The sequence below is a fragment of the Salminus brasiliensis genome, chromosome 13, assembly GCF_030463535.1.
Source record: "Salminus brasiliensis chromosome 13, fSalBra1.hap2, whole genome shotgun sequence".
Taxonomy (NCBI): domain Eukaryota; kingdom Metazoa; phylum Chordata; class Actinopteri; order Characiformes; family Bryconidae; genus Salminus; species Salminus brasiliensis.
In genome coordinates, this window is record NC_132890.1 from 18563464 (window position 1) to 18580570 (window position 17107).

Consider the following 17107-nt stretch of genomic DNA (forward strand, 5'->3'; position numbering starts at 1 on the left):
CTGTAGTACAAACAGAGACATTGCCATGTGAGAACCAAACCAAACAGGAACGAGTTGCAGCTGAGTCAGTGATACTGTATGGTCTAGCAGTACCCACTGGAGCCAGAAGGATTCATTACACATAAAAGATTAAGGCTGCGTCCCAATTGCTTTCTACACACTAGTATACTAGCAATAGGGTATAGACTATACAGCTACTAATCTTAATAGAGCAAGTTGGTCAGGTTAGTACCCAAAATATTAACATAGTAACCCGTTTTATACTGTCAGGCAGTGATGAAGTGTTGCTATGCCCACAAGAGGCCCACAAGTTCTCAGCTGTATATAGTGCACTACTTTGTGGTTTCACCATTTTATAGTGGTGTTCAAAAACTATGTGTACACTAAATGGACATGGAATACCCATGATTCATTGCATTGTTTGTTTTGAAGATTTGCACACAGCTTCTCTGACTGCCTGTCAGATTGTTTGTGCAAAACACTCTGCTGTCGCACAGCAGTGAACATACTTGCATAATAACTTTTCAAAAGTTGTTCACTACCTTGTCAAATTCTGCTCCCTATAATAGTGCTCTATATAGTGATTCTGAATTTTCACATGTAGGGGATAGTGACAGCTTTCCTAACTGTCATTTTTTCTCATTTTTCCAGATATGAGTAGCTCCTCCTTTTCCATTTCACATTGCATTGTGAGACAACAGTGTCCGTTGTAACCACACTCAAAAACCAAACGATTTTAACACTGTCTGAAATGTAAGAAATGCAGCCCACTCAGACAGGATTCTGAGGCCTGAAGGCACTCAGTCATGTCTGAATTGATATGTAGTAATCTAGTCTTTTATTTCATTGGCTGATAAAATATAGACCTTCTATATGCAAGGCATCAAGTTTAGCAACCTCCAGTTTCAGACAAAACCTAAGTTGTATTGTGGATATTTGTGTATATTCAAATTTGACACTTTTTATCTATTACTAGTACAATTAATACCAGAATAATTTTGATTAAGTAATAATAACAGACAAAATCGCTGAACCAAATCAAATCGTACATGGAGGAAAGACATACTGTTAACTTGATTGCGAATCAATGAATTAGAGTCCAGCGGTTCACTGAAGCGAATTTAACTTCGCATTAGTAGTTGATTCAGTTGTGCCAGAAGAGCAACCTAACGGACCAATGATATTGTTTTCCAGCACATATAACGTCTAATGAGAGCAAAGGCTGTATATGACGTCAACATGCCATCCAATCACATTTCTCATTTCTTGCATATTTCTTGCTAGGGGATGTATCGTTGTCAGTCCGTAGAAGAGCTCACCAACATCAAAGCGAACGGTTCTCGGTGGGGCAAAAAGGAAAGCGGCCCTTTGGGTGAGCTTATCTAGAAACGAGAAGAAGCTTGTTGAAAATGACGAGTGAGTATGTGTGTAATCATCTAAAAAAAAGTATGGTTTTCTTTCGCTTTATTAGAGCGCTTGCGTCGATTTGTCTGCGGCCTGTTGTTTATGGGCTACGTGCTCGTCAGCTAGCTAGCTAGCTTCTGTCTGGTTGAACGTGATCCGTGATTCAAGCGAAACAAGGAATTCGAGTAATCCGAGCAGATTGAGTAAAGCGACAAGCAGCCGATCTGTAAAGGTCTTAATCTTCCATGTCTTGACATTAGTAGCTAGCACTAGCTAGCTATCTATATGATTCCAGTTTATGCAATACAAAGTACCTGATGACGTGTTCACCATGTCGCTAGCTAGCTAGCTGCTGCACGGAGACGCCCAGAGTTCACTTTAAACTGGCTGTCTGCCAGACGAGACTGTGTTAAATTTCGGGGTTTGTACCTATGAATACGTGCGATTATGTCTGAGGTGGGGTTTAAGAGCAGTGAAACCCGTTTGGACTTCAACCGTTCTGTCTTATGTAGGACTTTCTTTTGGTCTCTGTTATTAAACCACTAGCCAAATCACTTCGTATCCTAATTACATTCTCATATTTACGTTTCTTTTTTATTTTCATTTTAGGGGGAAACCAGCGTGAGCTTGCCCGCCAAAAAAATGCCAAAAAGCAAAACGACATGACCAAGGGCAAAAGAAATGAAGATGGTTTGTCTGCTGCTGCTAGGAAGCAGAGGTAACTCGCAGTAACACTAGGACGCATAGTTTACGTAACCTAAACCTACTTCAGCTACTGCTCAGCTCCGGGAACACACGAAACGAATTTCCGAACGGGTAACTTTCAATGTTGTGACTAGAAAGAGTTAAAGTGTTTCTTTCTTACCGGGTTATCTCGAAGGTCCTCGATTTTTAGGTTGGGAGCACAGTTCACTGAAATGTTAACATTACCCCCGCTTTTCAGAACTTTTGTAAAGATGTGTTCTTGGATGGAATGCATTAGACTGTCTGCTCAGGTACTGAGCTTGAGTTAAATACCATGAATGTAAACCGGTGGCTGAACAGAAAGGCTGTTCAGTGGTTCACACTGAAGTCAGCCAAGCAGAATAACACTGACATGCTGGCATCTTAAATTAATGTTTCTTTTACGTTCCTCTTACTGATTCCTTTTTTTCTTTTCCTCTTTCATTTTCTAGGGATGCAGAGATAATGCAACAGAAACAAAAAAAAGCCAATGAAAAATCAGACACAAAATCCAAGTAGCTTCAGAAGAGCCGGAAGGAACCCCTTTACACTAATATGATCCTCCAGTAAATGTTATCATTGGTGTTATTAGACTCCATTTGGATTTTTTTTTGTGCTCTAGTTTCCAGCGCACACGTTCTTGTATGCTTTGTCAGGACATTTTATATTGTATAGCTCTGGGAAGATGAATCATTTTGAATGAGAATTCGGTTCTTTGCTTCACTGCAGTGCGCAGGTCTCACTTTTCTTGATCAGTATTTACAATGTAAAAAGCAAGAATTACAGACTGCTCAGAACCACAATCTTGTATTTTTTTATACCCCATCCTCCTTCCTCACCTTAACTCAAAGTTACTGAATAAATTTTAGCTGTCAAGCTTGGATGGCTTTGTTTTTTGGTATTTCTACATACTGTAAAGTTGTCAGCTTGTGTGAGATTTGGGTCCCAGTTAATCTTCTAAAGACAAGAACTTAAAGTAGAATATGGTGCATTTCTGTTCTATATAGAGATATGAATTAAGTATTGGTATTAAGCAACATGTTTGTTAATTCAAATCCAGAGTTCAGGGTTGTTTTATATAAATAGTATAGATACATACACACATTGTCCCACCAATTGTCTGACAGGCCTCATGCAGATGAAAAATCCATTCAATACAGAATTGACAGATTAAATTAATTACATTATAAACATGAGTCAGTACTGTATAAAACACTACAAACATGTCCCATAGTTATGAAACTCAACTGACTACCACCAGCTTGCCTCCACTGTGCTGTGGCATCAGAATGCACTGGACTGTAGTGTGCACACATCTTACCCCATGTAACAAACTAGGAATGCAACATGGGATGAAAATACACACTTCTAAGCATTGATTTTACAATGTTAAAATGTAAAAAAAAAAAAAAAAAAAAAAAAAATATATTTTTTTGTTACTGAAAGTGTGATATTTACTGAATAGAAACTTCTAAACAATAATTCATTGGAGTGGAATTCTATAAATGCCATTGTTGAGACCCTGTGTTTGTATTACAGAATTAATAACTACAGATTTGGTTGACAGACAAGAATTAGTTTACGATTTGCCCTGTAATACATTTTGGCTTAATATGCAAAGGTGGACTGAGGCACAGTAAACACTCCAGGACCAGCAATTTGATCCATCTGCCTAAAGGTATTATAAGCATACCCAGTGATTTGAAATTGCAGTTGTGAAATGTTTAAGTCAAGTATGATCAAAATAGTTTATTTAAGAATCAAAATTGACAAAAAAAAAAACCCTGCTATATTTAAAATGACATAAAAACAAAACTACAATAAATACTGACCCCATCCAAAAGTGAATATGAAAGTTGATCTTTTAACATACACATCATTGAAAAAATACCTGTGTGAATTAAACCATCTAAGTGCTTAGTACGCATTAAACTTTTTTTTTTAAAGCACATCTTAATAGGTGATCAGTAAATAGCATTTAAAAAAATATATATATATATATATCTATCTTCTCCACAGGGGCCATCAATATTGTGATGAAACATCAGACAATGACATGCATTACAAAAACAGCTAATGTATATCACATACTCATGTCAATTCAGTAAATGTTCATGTACATGGCTGTGAGATGAGCAGTCACAGTTAGACTCCACAGCAGTTACTCAGCGCCTTCTTCCCACTGTTTAGACTCAGCTTAACCTGGGAGTCAGACTGCCGTCTCAGTTTGGCATTTTTCTTGACCTCCCTGTGCAAATGAAGCCAATAAAAACAGTGAAATGAGTGTGGTACAATCCAATTTTACAGACTAATTTGTTACTAGTCAATATTAGCATGCTTTTAGCATCCATTGCTTTAAGCAGAAACATTACCTTGCTAAATGCAGAACTGCCTCCACTATGTTGGTACCTTCTTTAGCACTTGTCTCACAGAACAAAGCATTGTAAGCCTGTAGTTGAAGAGAGTGATCATTAAAATTGCAGGGATTAAAAACAAAGACACAGAGAAATGTGTTTGAGAACGCATTAAAATGATGTTCAAACTGCACACATTGATGGGATGTGATCTTGTTGAACACTAGACCAGTGTTTGCATTGTTCGATATGTTGCATCAGTACCAGAAACAAACGTGAGGTTTTCAAGTATGTAGTACATGCAACTATACTCACCATTGCAAGTTTTTCTCCCTGTGCAAAACTCACACAACTTTCATCTGGCCTCTCCGATCTCAAGTCCACTTTGTTCCCAATCACACACATGGGGATATTTCGGTCTGTCGACTCCTGAGAGATACAGGACCAGGGAAATAAGGCATTAACATCAGAAGTCTAACAGACAGAAGTGTTCATGCCAAGAAATACCTGAATCTGCTCCATCCACTCTCGAACATTTAAGAAGCTGCTTTCTGAAGTGACATCATAAAGAAGTAGCACACCGTGGGCTTTGCGGAAGTAAGATCTGGCAATACTGCGAAACCTGTGCACATCACGTAAAGAAAATAAGCCACTTACTATATACTTAATATAAAATATCAAATACCATGATGCTATTAGGCAGTGGAGAAACTTACGCTCAACATCAAATACCTGGATGTTAAATTTTTATGCTTTGTACATATCAAATAGTGATGGGATGTTCAATGGACCAATGTTTGCATTGTTTAGGTAAACTGCATCAGAACCAGCAACACTAAACATATCATATAGTACATTCAGCAGCACTTTAAAACATATCTAGATAGATGGTGGAATATACAGACAAATACACACCTTTCCTGCCCAGCAGTGTCCCATATCTGAAGGTTGGTCTTTTCACCATCCACAAGCATCTTCTTCATTTGAAAATCGACCCCTAGATCAATATTTATTCCCTAGTAATTTAATCTACATGCTGATTTGGCAATTAAACACGTGCATATAATATAAATATCATGCAACACTGATTGCATACTTACCAAGTGTGGTCTGCATGTCTCCTCTGAACTCATTTAGACTAAGACGCAGTAAAAAGCTGGATTTGCCTGACCCTGCGTCTCCTGCCAGGACCAAGCGATACATTGGAAGGGACCCATCAGAGTCAAACAAATCTTCTTCAGTTTGCTAAAAAGCAGTAGGGGGAAATCATCATTCTTTTTCAAGTTGCCAGTTTATTAGGTGTCTACGCTCACTAACCAGATATATCAACTATACTGTGACTGATTCACTCATACCACTTGCCAGGTCATTACTGCAGTAGACAAGAACAAGAACAAAACAACTAGGCATAAACTGTGTGCGTGTGTAATATATATATATATATATATATATCTCCTTTATTACAAAATTTCCAAAAGACCAAATGTTACTTGTAGTACCTTTACAGGAAAAGCTGAGAGTCGACGTCTCAAAGAGGATGCTAACGAGCTTACTCTGCTGGGAGCTATAGATTCATCTCCGTTCATCTCCGATTTCAAATCTGACATCTGGAACAGAACCAGGGAATTCAATCACAATGAAAACCAACTTTATTACAAGTTAAGGAATGTTTTCAGGCAAAGTTTACCTCCATTTCAGAATGAACATAGGAATCGCTGTGATGCACAGTCTCCACAGAGTTGTGACTCTCATCGCTGTCATAATTGCTGGCCGACATCTGGTCAGTGTCGGTCTGTAAGGAAACACCACTGTCCAGATACTTATCCGCCCAGCGGGCCACCAGTGAAAACTTGTCTTTGGAGGCATCTACAGCCATTTCATCATCCTCATTAGCAAAGCTGGGAGAAACAAATGCCAGTTTAGGTACCCAGAGTAAATCTAGTATGAGAAGAAATTGTATAGCAGTAAGTACCTGCTCTGATTCATAGTACTCTGCCGAAGTGGTTTCAGTTTCCTAGAAGATTTTTCATTTTTTGGGGAAAGCTACAGAAAAGAGAGAACATAGGTGAGAGAGTACCACAGGATTAGTGTCTTAGGGTCAATCACAGGTAAATGAACACATCACAATCATAAAACCTTATTTACAAAAACATGGAGGAAGGGGGAAAAGGTGGGGGTGAACTTTAATGCATGTTAAATGTCCCAAGATTCATTATGAGTAATTATAGATTGTTTGTTGGTCCATTCACCATTAAGTGCACACAATATAGCTTTAAGGAACAAATGTCTGACACCTTCGTTGAGGAATAAACAGTACATTTACAAGCTAAAACACTAAACTACTTACAGACTAAGTCAATAACATTCACTAAATCTTGTAATAACTCATGTTAAAGTCTGGAATATTAGACAGTAAGCTGTCTGTTCTCAATGTTAACATGTAGGAGGCAAGAGAAACGGCCAGGCCTGACTGTGAAGACAGACTTTAAAGGCAGAATCATTATGGTGACAAAACTGGGTCGTGCTTGCTTTTTTTTTTTTTTTTTTTTTTTTTTTTTAACGGCAAGGCTTAAGTGATGCTCCTAATCAACAGGATGTTGGGCACCAATTGCTAATCAATGTGCAAAGACAACAATGCATTACCATGTCTGAAGGAGCTTGTTTTCTTTTAGATCATGCAGATTATTTGCAGTATAGTGTTGTGGTCAATGTTCTACTGGTAAACCCTGCGTCCAGGCATTCAATTTGTTACATGCCACCGACCTAAACATCGTTGCATACTTGTTATTCCCCTTCATGGCAATGACATTCTCAGATGGGAGTGGCCTCTCTCATCAAGATAATAGTTTGAGGAACATAAGGAGTTTAAATCTTTGCTTGGCTTCCAAATCCCCAGCTGTAATTTCATCTTTCTGTGGGATGTGCAGTAACAAGCTCAAATCCATACAAATTACAGAATGCATGTGATCTACTGTTATTACATTTGGGCCAGATATTACCTTCAGAGATCCTGAGAGTTTTTTTGTGGAATGTGGTGGACCGACAGCATATTAGACAGGTGGTCATAATGTTTTAACTCATGAATGTACTTGTAGGTCTGCAGGTCTGACTCTTACCTGCCTCTTGGAAGAACAATCCTTGGCCAAAGCAGATCGTAGCCCATCATTGCTGTCATACAACTTTCTATTCATTTCCCTGTAGTCAAGAGAGGAGATAAGTAAGCAAAACATGAAAATGCAGATATTTGATTAATAACAGCCTCATAAGCAATCATCTAAAATTACAGCACATAATTTTAAAAGAAGAAAAATAGATTACTTACTGGAGTAGTTCAATATGACCAGAGTAGGACTGATACTCAACTACCATTTTTTTAAGTTCATTACTTTCTCTAGAGGGGAGGAGAAAAAATATATATAAAAAGTAAGTCACACCAGAAGGTACTAAACATTACTGACAGTACACAACAGCCCTAGAATTAAAAGCCTGGAATTACTCTGGCATAGTAAAATAGGTTCTGTACATGAAAGTGGCTTATCACTTCCAAAGACTACACTGTAGTTTATTCTTTTCAGAAGAGGGCTGGTAAATGGGCCATTTCCAAAAGCCTAAACAGTTTTAGCATAACAGTAATACATTCTAGAACTAGTCCAAGATGGTGGCACATTTAACGCGCAGTGGGACAAAGTGGGATATTCATTTCCTGGATGGGCATCTATAACACTGGCAAACATGTATATCACCGCCAGACTGCTAGATATCAAAAAATGTGACCTTGAGTTGCTAAGTAAACCAGTCCTTATGACTTTGGCTTTGCCTGATGACACGTTAGCTTCTTTCTAGACATATGATTTTATTACTTTAAAATAAGAATTAAATAGGTTACTATTTTGGAAGATTATTAGCAAAAAATTATTAGTTCACTCAAATATTTACAGTACAGAATTCTGTTATTACCCAAATTTTGCCTTGGCTATGTCCTAAAGAAGGAAGATGATCTTAGGAGTATTAAATTGTTTCAATAAACCAGCACAGATCAGAAAACTGAAGGTTAAATACAATAAATAGATAAACACTTAATAAAATTTTTTATTCTCACCTCTCATGCTGAAGTTTCTCATCAGTATATGCATTCTTCAGTTTGTCCAATTCTACCTGCAGAACAGAGATGTTCATTTGGGCCTTCAGAAGAGAACTTCTAAGCTCATCATTCTCCTAGAGAGAGACAGAAAGACATGCCTAAATTGCATTTATTTTCAGAAATTCCATATAGCACCTCCAGTATTAGCCACATGTTGTGTGACGACAAACACACCACAGAAATGTCTTAGTCCAAGATGGCAACTACTAAATATTCTACAGACTACATTTGTGATGAAAAGCAATGTATAGGACTCATTCAAATTAAAGAACTTTCACTAGACAGAGAATCCTATTTCAAATGGTTAAAGAAAAAGAAACCTTGAGTTCAGAGGCTATATTTATTATGCATCGTTGATTATAAAGATTATTATTTAATTATAATTAAACTCTGGCAGACAGCACTTTATTAGTTTAATGTCAATTTGACTGTGCATTATGTTAACTTACTGCAACCTATTAAGCAGAGACGCTACAACAGCTAAACTAGAAGGAGGATTAAACTCCAATTATAGTCTTGATGTATAACTCAATCTGGATGAGGGGATGTGTTAAATGTCAGCTAGGTGAAGTTTCACTTTTCAGATCACTAAACTTTCCATACCTGCGACACCTCTCGAATTTGCTTTCTTAATTTGATGAGGTCTTCTCTAGGGCTGTTCAATTCTGCTTCCTCGTGATACTGAACAAAATGTGAAATCAATTTAGCTACAGAGTAAAATGTGAATATTTCAATTCAATAACTTAGTATGTTCTTGAGCAGTACTGTGCATAATGGATCCACTATACAAGAAACCCTGAAAACAAATTTCTTTATTATATTGAAGCTGTTCCAATTACCACAGTAAGCCTCTCTACTGCTGCTTGTAGGTCTGCAAGTTCATTCCCGTGTTTGATCTGGAGGATGGAAATGGTCCCCTCCATTTTCTTCTGCTCCTATATAAATAAAACCAGAGAAGATCTAATAAGTCTAATAAGAGGCCTTTACAAAACTCCAAAGTCGAACAAGCTACCAGTACTGTGAAAATCTTTTGAGCAGGGATGCAGGTAAACCATCAAGTAAAAATCAGAACACAGCCTACATTCATTTTAGTACTTTAATTTCTTGAGAAAATTAAAATTAATTCTAATTTCAAATTCAACTTAAATAAGCACTTCAGCCTCACCTCCTCACGAACCCTTTGCTCTGTGCAAGTCAGCTGCTGCTGCAAATCCTCTTCCAGCTCAGCTATCTGAGTGCTTGCTGTTTCCATAGTCCTGTTGGCGTCAGCAAGACAAACCACTGCTCATCAAATAACTCCATTACATTCCTTCTTCCTTGTGTTCTGTCTATTAGAATGCATGCTCTGAAGCATAAAAAGTATTTTTGGGGGTGGGCAGGATGCTAGTCACGTGTTTAAATTTCAAATACACAAACATAACAGAATACAAAAACCTATTATTTGTATAATTGCAGTGTAACTGGAAGACTAATTCACACACAAACCTTCCCAGATCTGCTGACTACTGAGGAATCCTGACTGTGTATTCATTAATAAAGGAACAACTTAAAAGGATTAAAATAACTTTAGGACAGGAACTACAACTGAAAAGTGTTCCCTAGTTCTGATTTTTGTTCTCCATATACTGGACCAAAAAACAAAAACAAACAAACATTAAAAACCCACAACAACGCAGAACTACACAGCCAGGCAGTATGGTATACAGTTAACCAATCACCTCCCATAGAAGCACAAACTTAGTCTCAAAAGTAGGGTAACAAAAAGCGAGACTATTCAGGCAACAACAACAAAACACAACACCAGCAAAGGTGTTCAAGTATTTCATTCATTTTCTATATCAAAATGTATTTACATTTGGAGCAAACGGATTAAATATAGTGGTTCTATAAGGTTAGGAGCAGCCACCATGTGGGACTGTATGATTACTCCATATAAAATGTCCAAGTAATATGAAACCACTTTACAACACTAGGTACACCCTATGGTGTATGATTTTCTCTCATCTTTCTCTCACATTGCATTTGACCCATCATGGCATAGCACTCTCTCACCGTCTAAGACTAGTTTCCAGTTGGTCACTCTCCATTTGATGCTCTCTGTTCTCCACCACCAGAGCTTTGATCAGATCTTCATACTGCTGCAGTAAGAGCATGTCCGATGTGGCATGGATCTGCTGATACAGTTCACTTAGAGGGTACCCTAATCTAGCAACATAAGAGAAACACAAAAAGTACCAATGAGTTACTTAAAGCAAACTTCATCATCAAGAGCTGCCCTTACAGAAAACACATTTCACATGTCAAGAACCTACAACATGATCACAAACCTGGTTACCATCATTTGAAATGTGATTAAAAGTCTAAGCTTTCAGCCAACTGAACACATTCAGTATTATTATTATTTTTGTGTGTGTGTGTGTGGGGGGGGGGGGGGAGGGGGGGGGGTACACTTAATCATATATTAAGACTATTTTGTTGTTAAGTCAGAAGAAAACTATATCCCGATGTTTAGTGATGAAGCTACCGGTGTTTGAAGGTGTTGGCGGACATACCTCCCCAAATAGTAGGCCACATCTCCGTCCATGGTATTTTCAAACTCCTCCCAGGCGCTCGCCTGACACTGACCGCTGTTCCCCAGCGAGGCCAGGTTGAGTATTTCAGACACTTCATGGAAACTCGAACAGAAATCGTTATAATTTATACACCCATCTCCATCTACGTCGAACTTGCTAAATAAAGTTCGTACGTCGCCGGCCGGAACGTTAAGCTCTCGGCAAACACTGACAAAGTCCTCATACTCGATTCTCCCCGACTTATTTCCATCACAGGCGAAAAACAACCTCCGTAGATCGGACGTGTCCATTTTTCAGAAACAAGTCGGTAAACAAGGACCTCCGAAGACGCAGGTAAACTCCTCAGAGACGTAAAACAAATGTGAGCGCACAACGCTAGTTTTTCCTTTCTTTAAAGGCTGCCTTCGACCACAAGACTAAATAAAACACCAACCTGCATTAGCTAGTTGTCATCATCAACACGTAAAAGCGCACCCATCACCAAACCTTTACAATTTGTGAGCAGGAAAAAGTGAGATTAAGTGGATGTGAAAGACTTGACTGGTCATTATTACCTCACATTAAAGTGGTTGTCGTTTACTGTGATTGGCTGCTGATGGGAGTAGGCGTATAAAGGGGCGCGGCCAACAGCAGGTAGAGCTCGTTAAAGACCGCTGAAAACAGTGGGTGCGTCAGATAAACGCAGCCTGACTACATGCAGCGATTTGCAAATCGTGCTCACACCATTTTGTCTGGAGAATAAGTTGGATATCTGATAACTGCATTACCCAACGCACTTGCTATGTTGTAGTCGGCCACCACTACCAACATATATATCTAGTCAAATAAAAACAAAATGTATGAAACCTTACTCTGTGTCCTTTAAAAAATAACAATTATTGTGTTTTTCTGCTGATATTCGCCCAATATCTAGATCTGATAAGCCATATCTGATTGTAGTAAGCTTTAATTTTGGCCAAATGTGTTTCAAAATGATTTCAAAATGATGAAAAGATTATAATAACATGCCCGAAAGCTCTCACAAGTTCAGTGCAATTCATGTTTCTTTGTTGTGTAGGCCGGTCCTTATCTATAACTACCTCTACTTTGTTGTGGAGTTGTATGTGCAGCTCCACCCTTCAAGTTACAGAAGTCTTATTCCTGATCCATTTACTCCTATATTGCTCCCAATATTGCCAACCTGCTGGAGGCCAGGTTTATGTTTTTCCTTCCCTAAAACACCTCAATCAACTTAATTAGGGCTTGATAATTACCTAATAATGTAACACATACATAGAGAACACACAAAATAAGAGTGCAGTCACTTTAAGTTATTGTAGCTGTATGAAGTTTTTTTCTCTCTCCCTGACTTAACTTTTCCAGTCATTGTGCAAATAGAGTGCTCCACCCAAGCCTTCATGGAATCGAAGTATTTACAAAAGATGCAGTCATAGTTAACTTTTTACTCTCTGAGATAACCATGCACAGGCAAACAGTAATTAGGTCAAGGAAGCTGTAACGTGCGGTTCAATGTTGGATTCAATTAGTATATCTCAGATCTCTAACTGTATCTTTGGTAGGTGAACATGAGTTTGACGAGTCTCTGGTCGGACATGGGGCACTATATGCTGTTTTTTTTTTTATTTTGTGTATTTCCTTTCTGAATAATATTTTTGTTGTATTTGTTCAATTTACGAGGACAATTGCACCCATCATTAGAAATGTTGTGGTTTAAAACCACAATGAATTTAACATACTTTTTGTTAGGACTTTTCTTAAGAACATTCACTGAATATTCATAGAATACAACATACCATAATTAAAGTTTATTGTCTAAGCAAGACTGGAATTTGAATAAATTGTGCTCTAGGACAAAGGAGGTAGGCACAAATTTCCTGTGCATATATTTTGTCATGCAGTTCAGACAACCTTTGCTGTCTGCCAGGTATCAATCTAGCTAACTTCTTCCTGTATTATGTGCTAAGATTTCCAAACATACAGTAAAAAAACAAAAATGCTCCATAGACTCTTTGTAAGGTGTACATGCTGACCCCAAACCCATTCAGCTTCTTGAGGAAATGTAACTGTTGGTTATCTTTTGCAAAAATGTCAGTATTGCCTGTAAAACTACAAAGTACATTACTTTTAATCAATTAATGCTGTAATAAAAGTCTTTAAAATAACAATGGTCATTTAGCAACTCCAATACTTGTATAATTACTTCTTCAGTTAATTGAGGTTTATGTTACATGACTTGGGGCTGTATTACAGAAACATATAATTCAGGCCAAGTTTCAATATCTCAATTTCAAACTCTACATGTTGTGCTTTTTTATTCTTATAAACAGTTCTGGTTGGTCTTTTTATTATTTTCCACCATTACTGCAGTATTTGGCAAGTTTCTATTGACATATACACACAATGATATACACAAAACACATTACTCTCACTGTAGACACTACAATTTCAGTATAAATAACTATGACTGTGAGTTAATAGTACTGATACCCGTCAGTAACTTTAAAACCTTTACCTTTACCTTTAACTGTAAAATATTTTTGTAGAATGGACTAAACATAAAAAAATAAAAATAAATTAATAATAATAATAATAATAATAATAATAATAAAAACAGTTTTTGTTTGAGCTATATCAATTTCTACCTTGATCACTTCATGTACAGGCTCTTCACAAATACACATTTTCAGCAGGAAGTGTGCATAATTCAATTATTGCAAAGTAAACAGTAATTCAATGTGTTGATGCAAAATAGTTCATTGTATTTCTTTACAGTTGTGTTGACAGGAACCAGAGGTCACAAGGTCTACCACACAAAAACATACTTGCTATAATGATAAAATGGTGGTAAATGAAATTATATGAGGAACTTACAGTGTACTGCATGTTACATAAGTGTAAAACGCTTTAGCCCACATCTTTTTAAAACTATTACAAAACAATGTATTGAGTATTCAACATGAAATGCTACAGATGTCTGGTTCCCAACACCACCACTGTTAACTTTTCTCAATCCACTGTTTTTTTTAAAATGTTACAAATTTTACATTTTACACAGATACCACAAGATGGCAGCCTTGTTTCAATGTTCAAAGGAACTCTTAACAGTCACCAGCTTGTGTCACTGTGTGGTAAAACAGACAAAATACAAAACGCAGGCACTAGGCCTGAAGCAGATGGGTCTTTTGATTCAGCCTTTGTTGAGCTTTGAATAGTAATTCTTTAAGAAAACAGAATCAGTATCTCTGGGGCACCTTAATTCGATGGGAAATTCTAAGGTATATACTCATAACGTACATTAGAAGGAACAAAAATAACATTAAGAAAAAACAACTTCACAATAAAGGAGAGGTACTAACAGTAGGTAAGACCCACCTTTGCTCTCAAAAACAGCTGATATTCTTCATGGCATGTGTAGCACCTTTTTGCAGTTTTAGAGCAGCAACATGGCTGAATACCCTAAAACCATAACACTGCTGACTGGATGCAAATGCTGGAGCTGTAATAAGACTATGGACCAGTATAACCAGGTTCATTGAGGAGGTGAAAGATGTGTAATGACATACACAGGAAACAAAGGTAAGATTGTAAATGAAACAACCAGCTTTACTGAATGACAACTATATGTATAGGTACACTGCAAAAGAAAAAACAACTAAAGCTTTTCTTAAATTGTTTCTTAATTTAGGGTGACCCTCTAAAAGGATTCAGCTGAAAGATTAATTCCTTTTTAAGTTTTCATTTGACAGTTCTTAAAGTTTAGCCATCTTTGGTTAGTGTTAGATATTTAGTTTAGATGGATTAATATTGTTTTGGGTTTATAAAATGTATAATTTCTTTTTTATTTAGTTATTTTATTTTAGTCCATTTGGCTCAAATAGAATTAGGTTTTATTTATCTTATTTTATCTGGTTTAGATATATTTCAACCATTTGTTTTACCTTAATTCAAACAAAACAGTAAAAAAAAAAAAGAAAAGAAAATAACAAGTCTTGTATTTTGTTACTTCACCGGGACTTTGAGAAGAAACAAATAAACAGTTCAACTCATGGATGGCTCGTCATCTGAACTTGGCACAAAAAGTAAGGAATTTTGTGTTTGTTAGATTATTTCTTTGTTATAACAATGCTTCTTGGAAAGCATGTTAATTCCCTTAATGCCACATTTGTAAGGAACCTGTATTTGTGGGTTGTGTCCATGAAAAATTAGCCAAAACCTCTCTGCCAATGCCAAACAGCTTTTTTTGACTTTGGTGTTTCGTGGACTGGAGACATATTGACGATTTAACAATTTATTAATTTAACAAACAGGAGACTCAGTAGCGTGTTTTGACTTTGGTGTTTCGTGGACTGGAGACATATTGACGATTTAACAATTTATTAATTTAACAAACAGGAGACTCAGTAGCGTGTGGAAGAATCATACACAGCCACAACAGCCTGGCACCTTCTCCTCATGCTGGTCACCTGCCTGGTCACACACTGCTGAGGGATGTCATCCCATTCTGCAACCAGTATTTGTCGCAAGTCAGCCAACATGGTCACTCTGGCATGAACAGCACGCCCAAGCTGATCCTACAATGGGGTTGAGGTCCGGATTGCTGGCAGGCCATTCCATCCTCTCCACTCCCAAATTCTAGAGGTAGTCTCTGTCACTAGATGCAGAATTTCAGTCTCTCTGCATTGAAATTGCCTCCAATGTTGACAAGCCTTTTTTTTTCAGTGAGAGTGATGCCACTCCACACAATCACACTGCTTCCACCAAAAGATGCTAAACATAGAAATTAACAGGCTTTTCAACAGTATACAATTTATTGCCAAGAACATTGTTACAACAAAGACATAATTTACAAAACACAATTTCCTTACATTTTGTGCTAAGTTTATTTTGCAGAAGATCTACCAGGCTCTGTCTTTTTGGTTCTGATGATCCCCACAAAAAATGACCTGTATGGTACCATTGTCTCTAGATGTCTAGTCTAGTCTAGTCTAAATGACTATAATGCTTTTCATTGTATTATTTCTCACAAGCACACTCTTTACTTAAACACAATTTACTCAACGGACTCCATGTTTTTGCTTAAAACCTAACTAAAAACAACAACATTGTAAGTATGTTTAGCATCACTGTATTCACTGAATTATCTCACTAACTTATATTATTCCATAAGTTTACATAAACATGTGTTTGACTGGCTACTTAGCAAACATGCTTAAAGTAAATCAATGATTTACTCGATCAAAATCCGATAACAAGATATTGTAACATTTCTTTATATGGTTCATGATATTATTGAGTCATGTTATTCCTGCAGATATTTCAGTAACACTTTAATGCTGCAATCCTCTCTTTCTACTACATGCCAAAGGTGTTCTATTGGATTCAGATCCAGAGACTGGAGGCTGCTAAAGGCTATGTTCATGAGAGCACTTGCAGGCTATATTTGCTTTGTGACTTGGCTCATTATCATGCTAGGTAGTCATTAAAAGATGCGTAAACTGTGGCCATGAAGTGATGCATATGCATGACCCCCCTCTCAGGAACAAGGCTTTTCTTTTTCATTTGCATTCTTTTTCATTTCTATTTTTCCAACTGCTGCTTACTAGATGTTTTTGGCTTTGTTACACCATTCTGAGTAAACTCAGAGAAATCTACAGTACTTTTCACTCAGTTAAATTGTGTTTTGTTAAATTTTTTATCATTTAGTTTTTCATTTCTGGCCCACACTAGTTTTTTTTTTTATTTGTAATCGTTTTCAACAGGTTTCACAGATTTTCTGTCCTTGAGTGTTGTTATTAAAGTCCCCATACTACACTAAATGATACACCACACATTTAGAGTCCCGACCTTCAACCCTCACTGGATTTTCATTGCAGAGAAAAACTCAATAGGAAGAAATCAGAAGAAATTATGTA

General features: G+C 37.1%; 2 protein-coding genes across 4 annotated transcripts; one reads left to right on the plus strand and one right to left on the minus strand.

Annotated features, from left to right (window-relative positions):
* Positions 1-1287: 1287 nt before the first annotated feature.
* Positions 1288-3008, plus strand: serf2a (small EDRK-rich factor 2a). The gene is made up of 3 exons (XM_072695395.1): positions 1288-1416; positions 2014-2122; positions 2580-3008. Exons 1-3 carry the CDS (start codon positions 1410-1412, stop codon positions 2644-2646), a joined length of 183 nt encoding a protein of 60 aa, XP_072551496.1. The 5' UTR covers positions 1288-1409; the 3' UTR covers positions 2647-3008.
* Positions 3009-3915: 907 nt separating this feature from the next.
* Positions 3916-11732, minus strand: rasef2 (RAS and EF-hand domain containing 2). 3 transcript variants are annotated; one of them, XM_072695393.1, is made up of 17 exons: positions 11175-11732; positions 10675-10827; positions 9788-9878; positions 9462-9557; positions 9226-9303; positions 8581-8636; positions 7804-7872; positions 7598-7676; positions 6454-6524; positions 6169-6379; positions 5981-6088; positions 5582-5726; positions 5397-5478; positions 4989-5103; positions 4797-4910; positions 4500-4576; positions 3916-4375 (listed from the first exon to the last, which is right to left on the minus strand). In XM_072695393.1, the coding sequence occupies exons 1-17, from the start codon at positions 11483-11485 to the stop codon at positions 4273-4275; spliced, it is 1959 nt and encodes a 652-aa protein (XP_072551494.1). In that variant the 5' UTR covers positions 11486-11732; the 3' UTR covers positions 3916-4272. The 3 variants fall into 3 exon arrangements, with proteins under 3 accessions (XP_072551494.1, XP_072551493.1, XP_072551495.1); XM_072695392.1 differs by having other exon boundaries at positions 8581-8696; XM_072695394.1 differs by having other exon boundaries at positions 8581-8696; positions 10675-10822; positions 11175-11249.
* Positions 11733-17107: the final 5375 nt, after the last annotated feature.

Excerpts from the sequence above, each read along its gene's own strand:
- serf2a (XM_072695395.1), top strand. Across the intron at positions 2,123-2,579 it reads GCTGCTGCTAGGAAGCAGAG|GGATGCAGAGATAATGCAAC; the intron begins GTAACTCGCAGT and ends TTCATTTTCTAG.
- rasef2 (XM_072695392.1), bottom strand. The coding sequence starts at position 11,485 with ATGGACACGTCCGATCTACGGAGGTTGTTTTTCGCCTGTGATGGAAAT. Across the intron at positions 7,873-8,580 it reads GAGAAACTTCAGCATGAGAG|AGAAAGTAATGAACTTAAAA; the intron begins GTGAGAATAAAA and ends CCTCCCCTCTAG. Across the intron at positions 6,525-7,597 it reads ATTGTTCTTCCAAGAGGCAG|CTTTCCCCAAAAAATGAAAA; the intron begins GTAAGAGTCAGA and ends TCTTTTCTGTAG.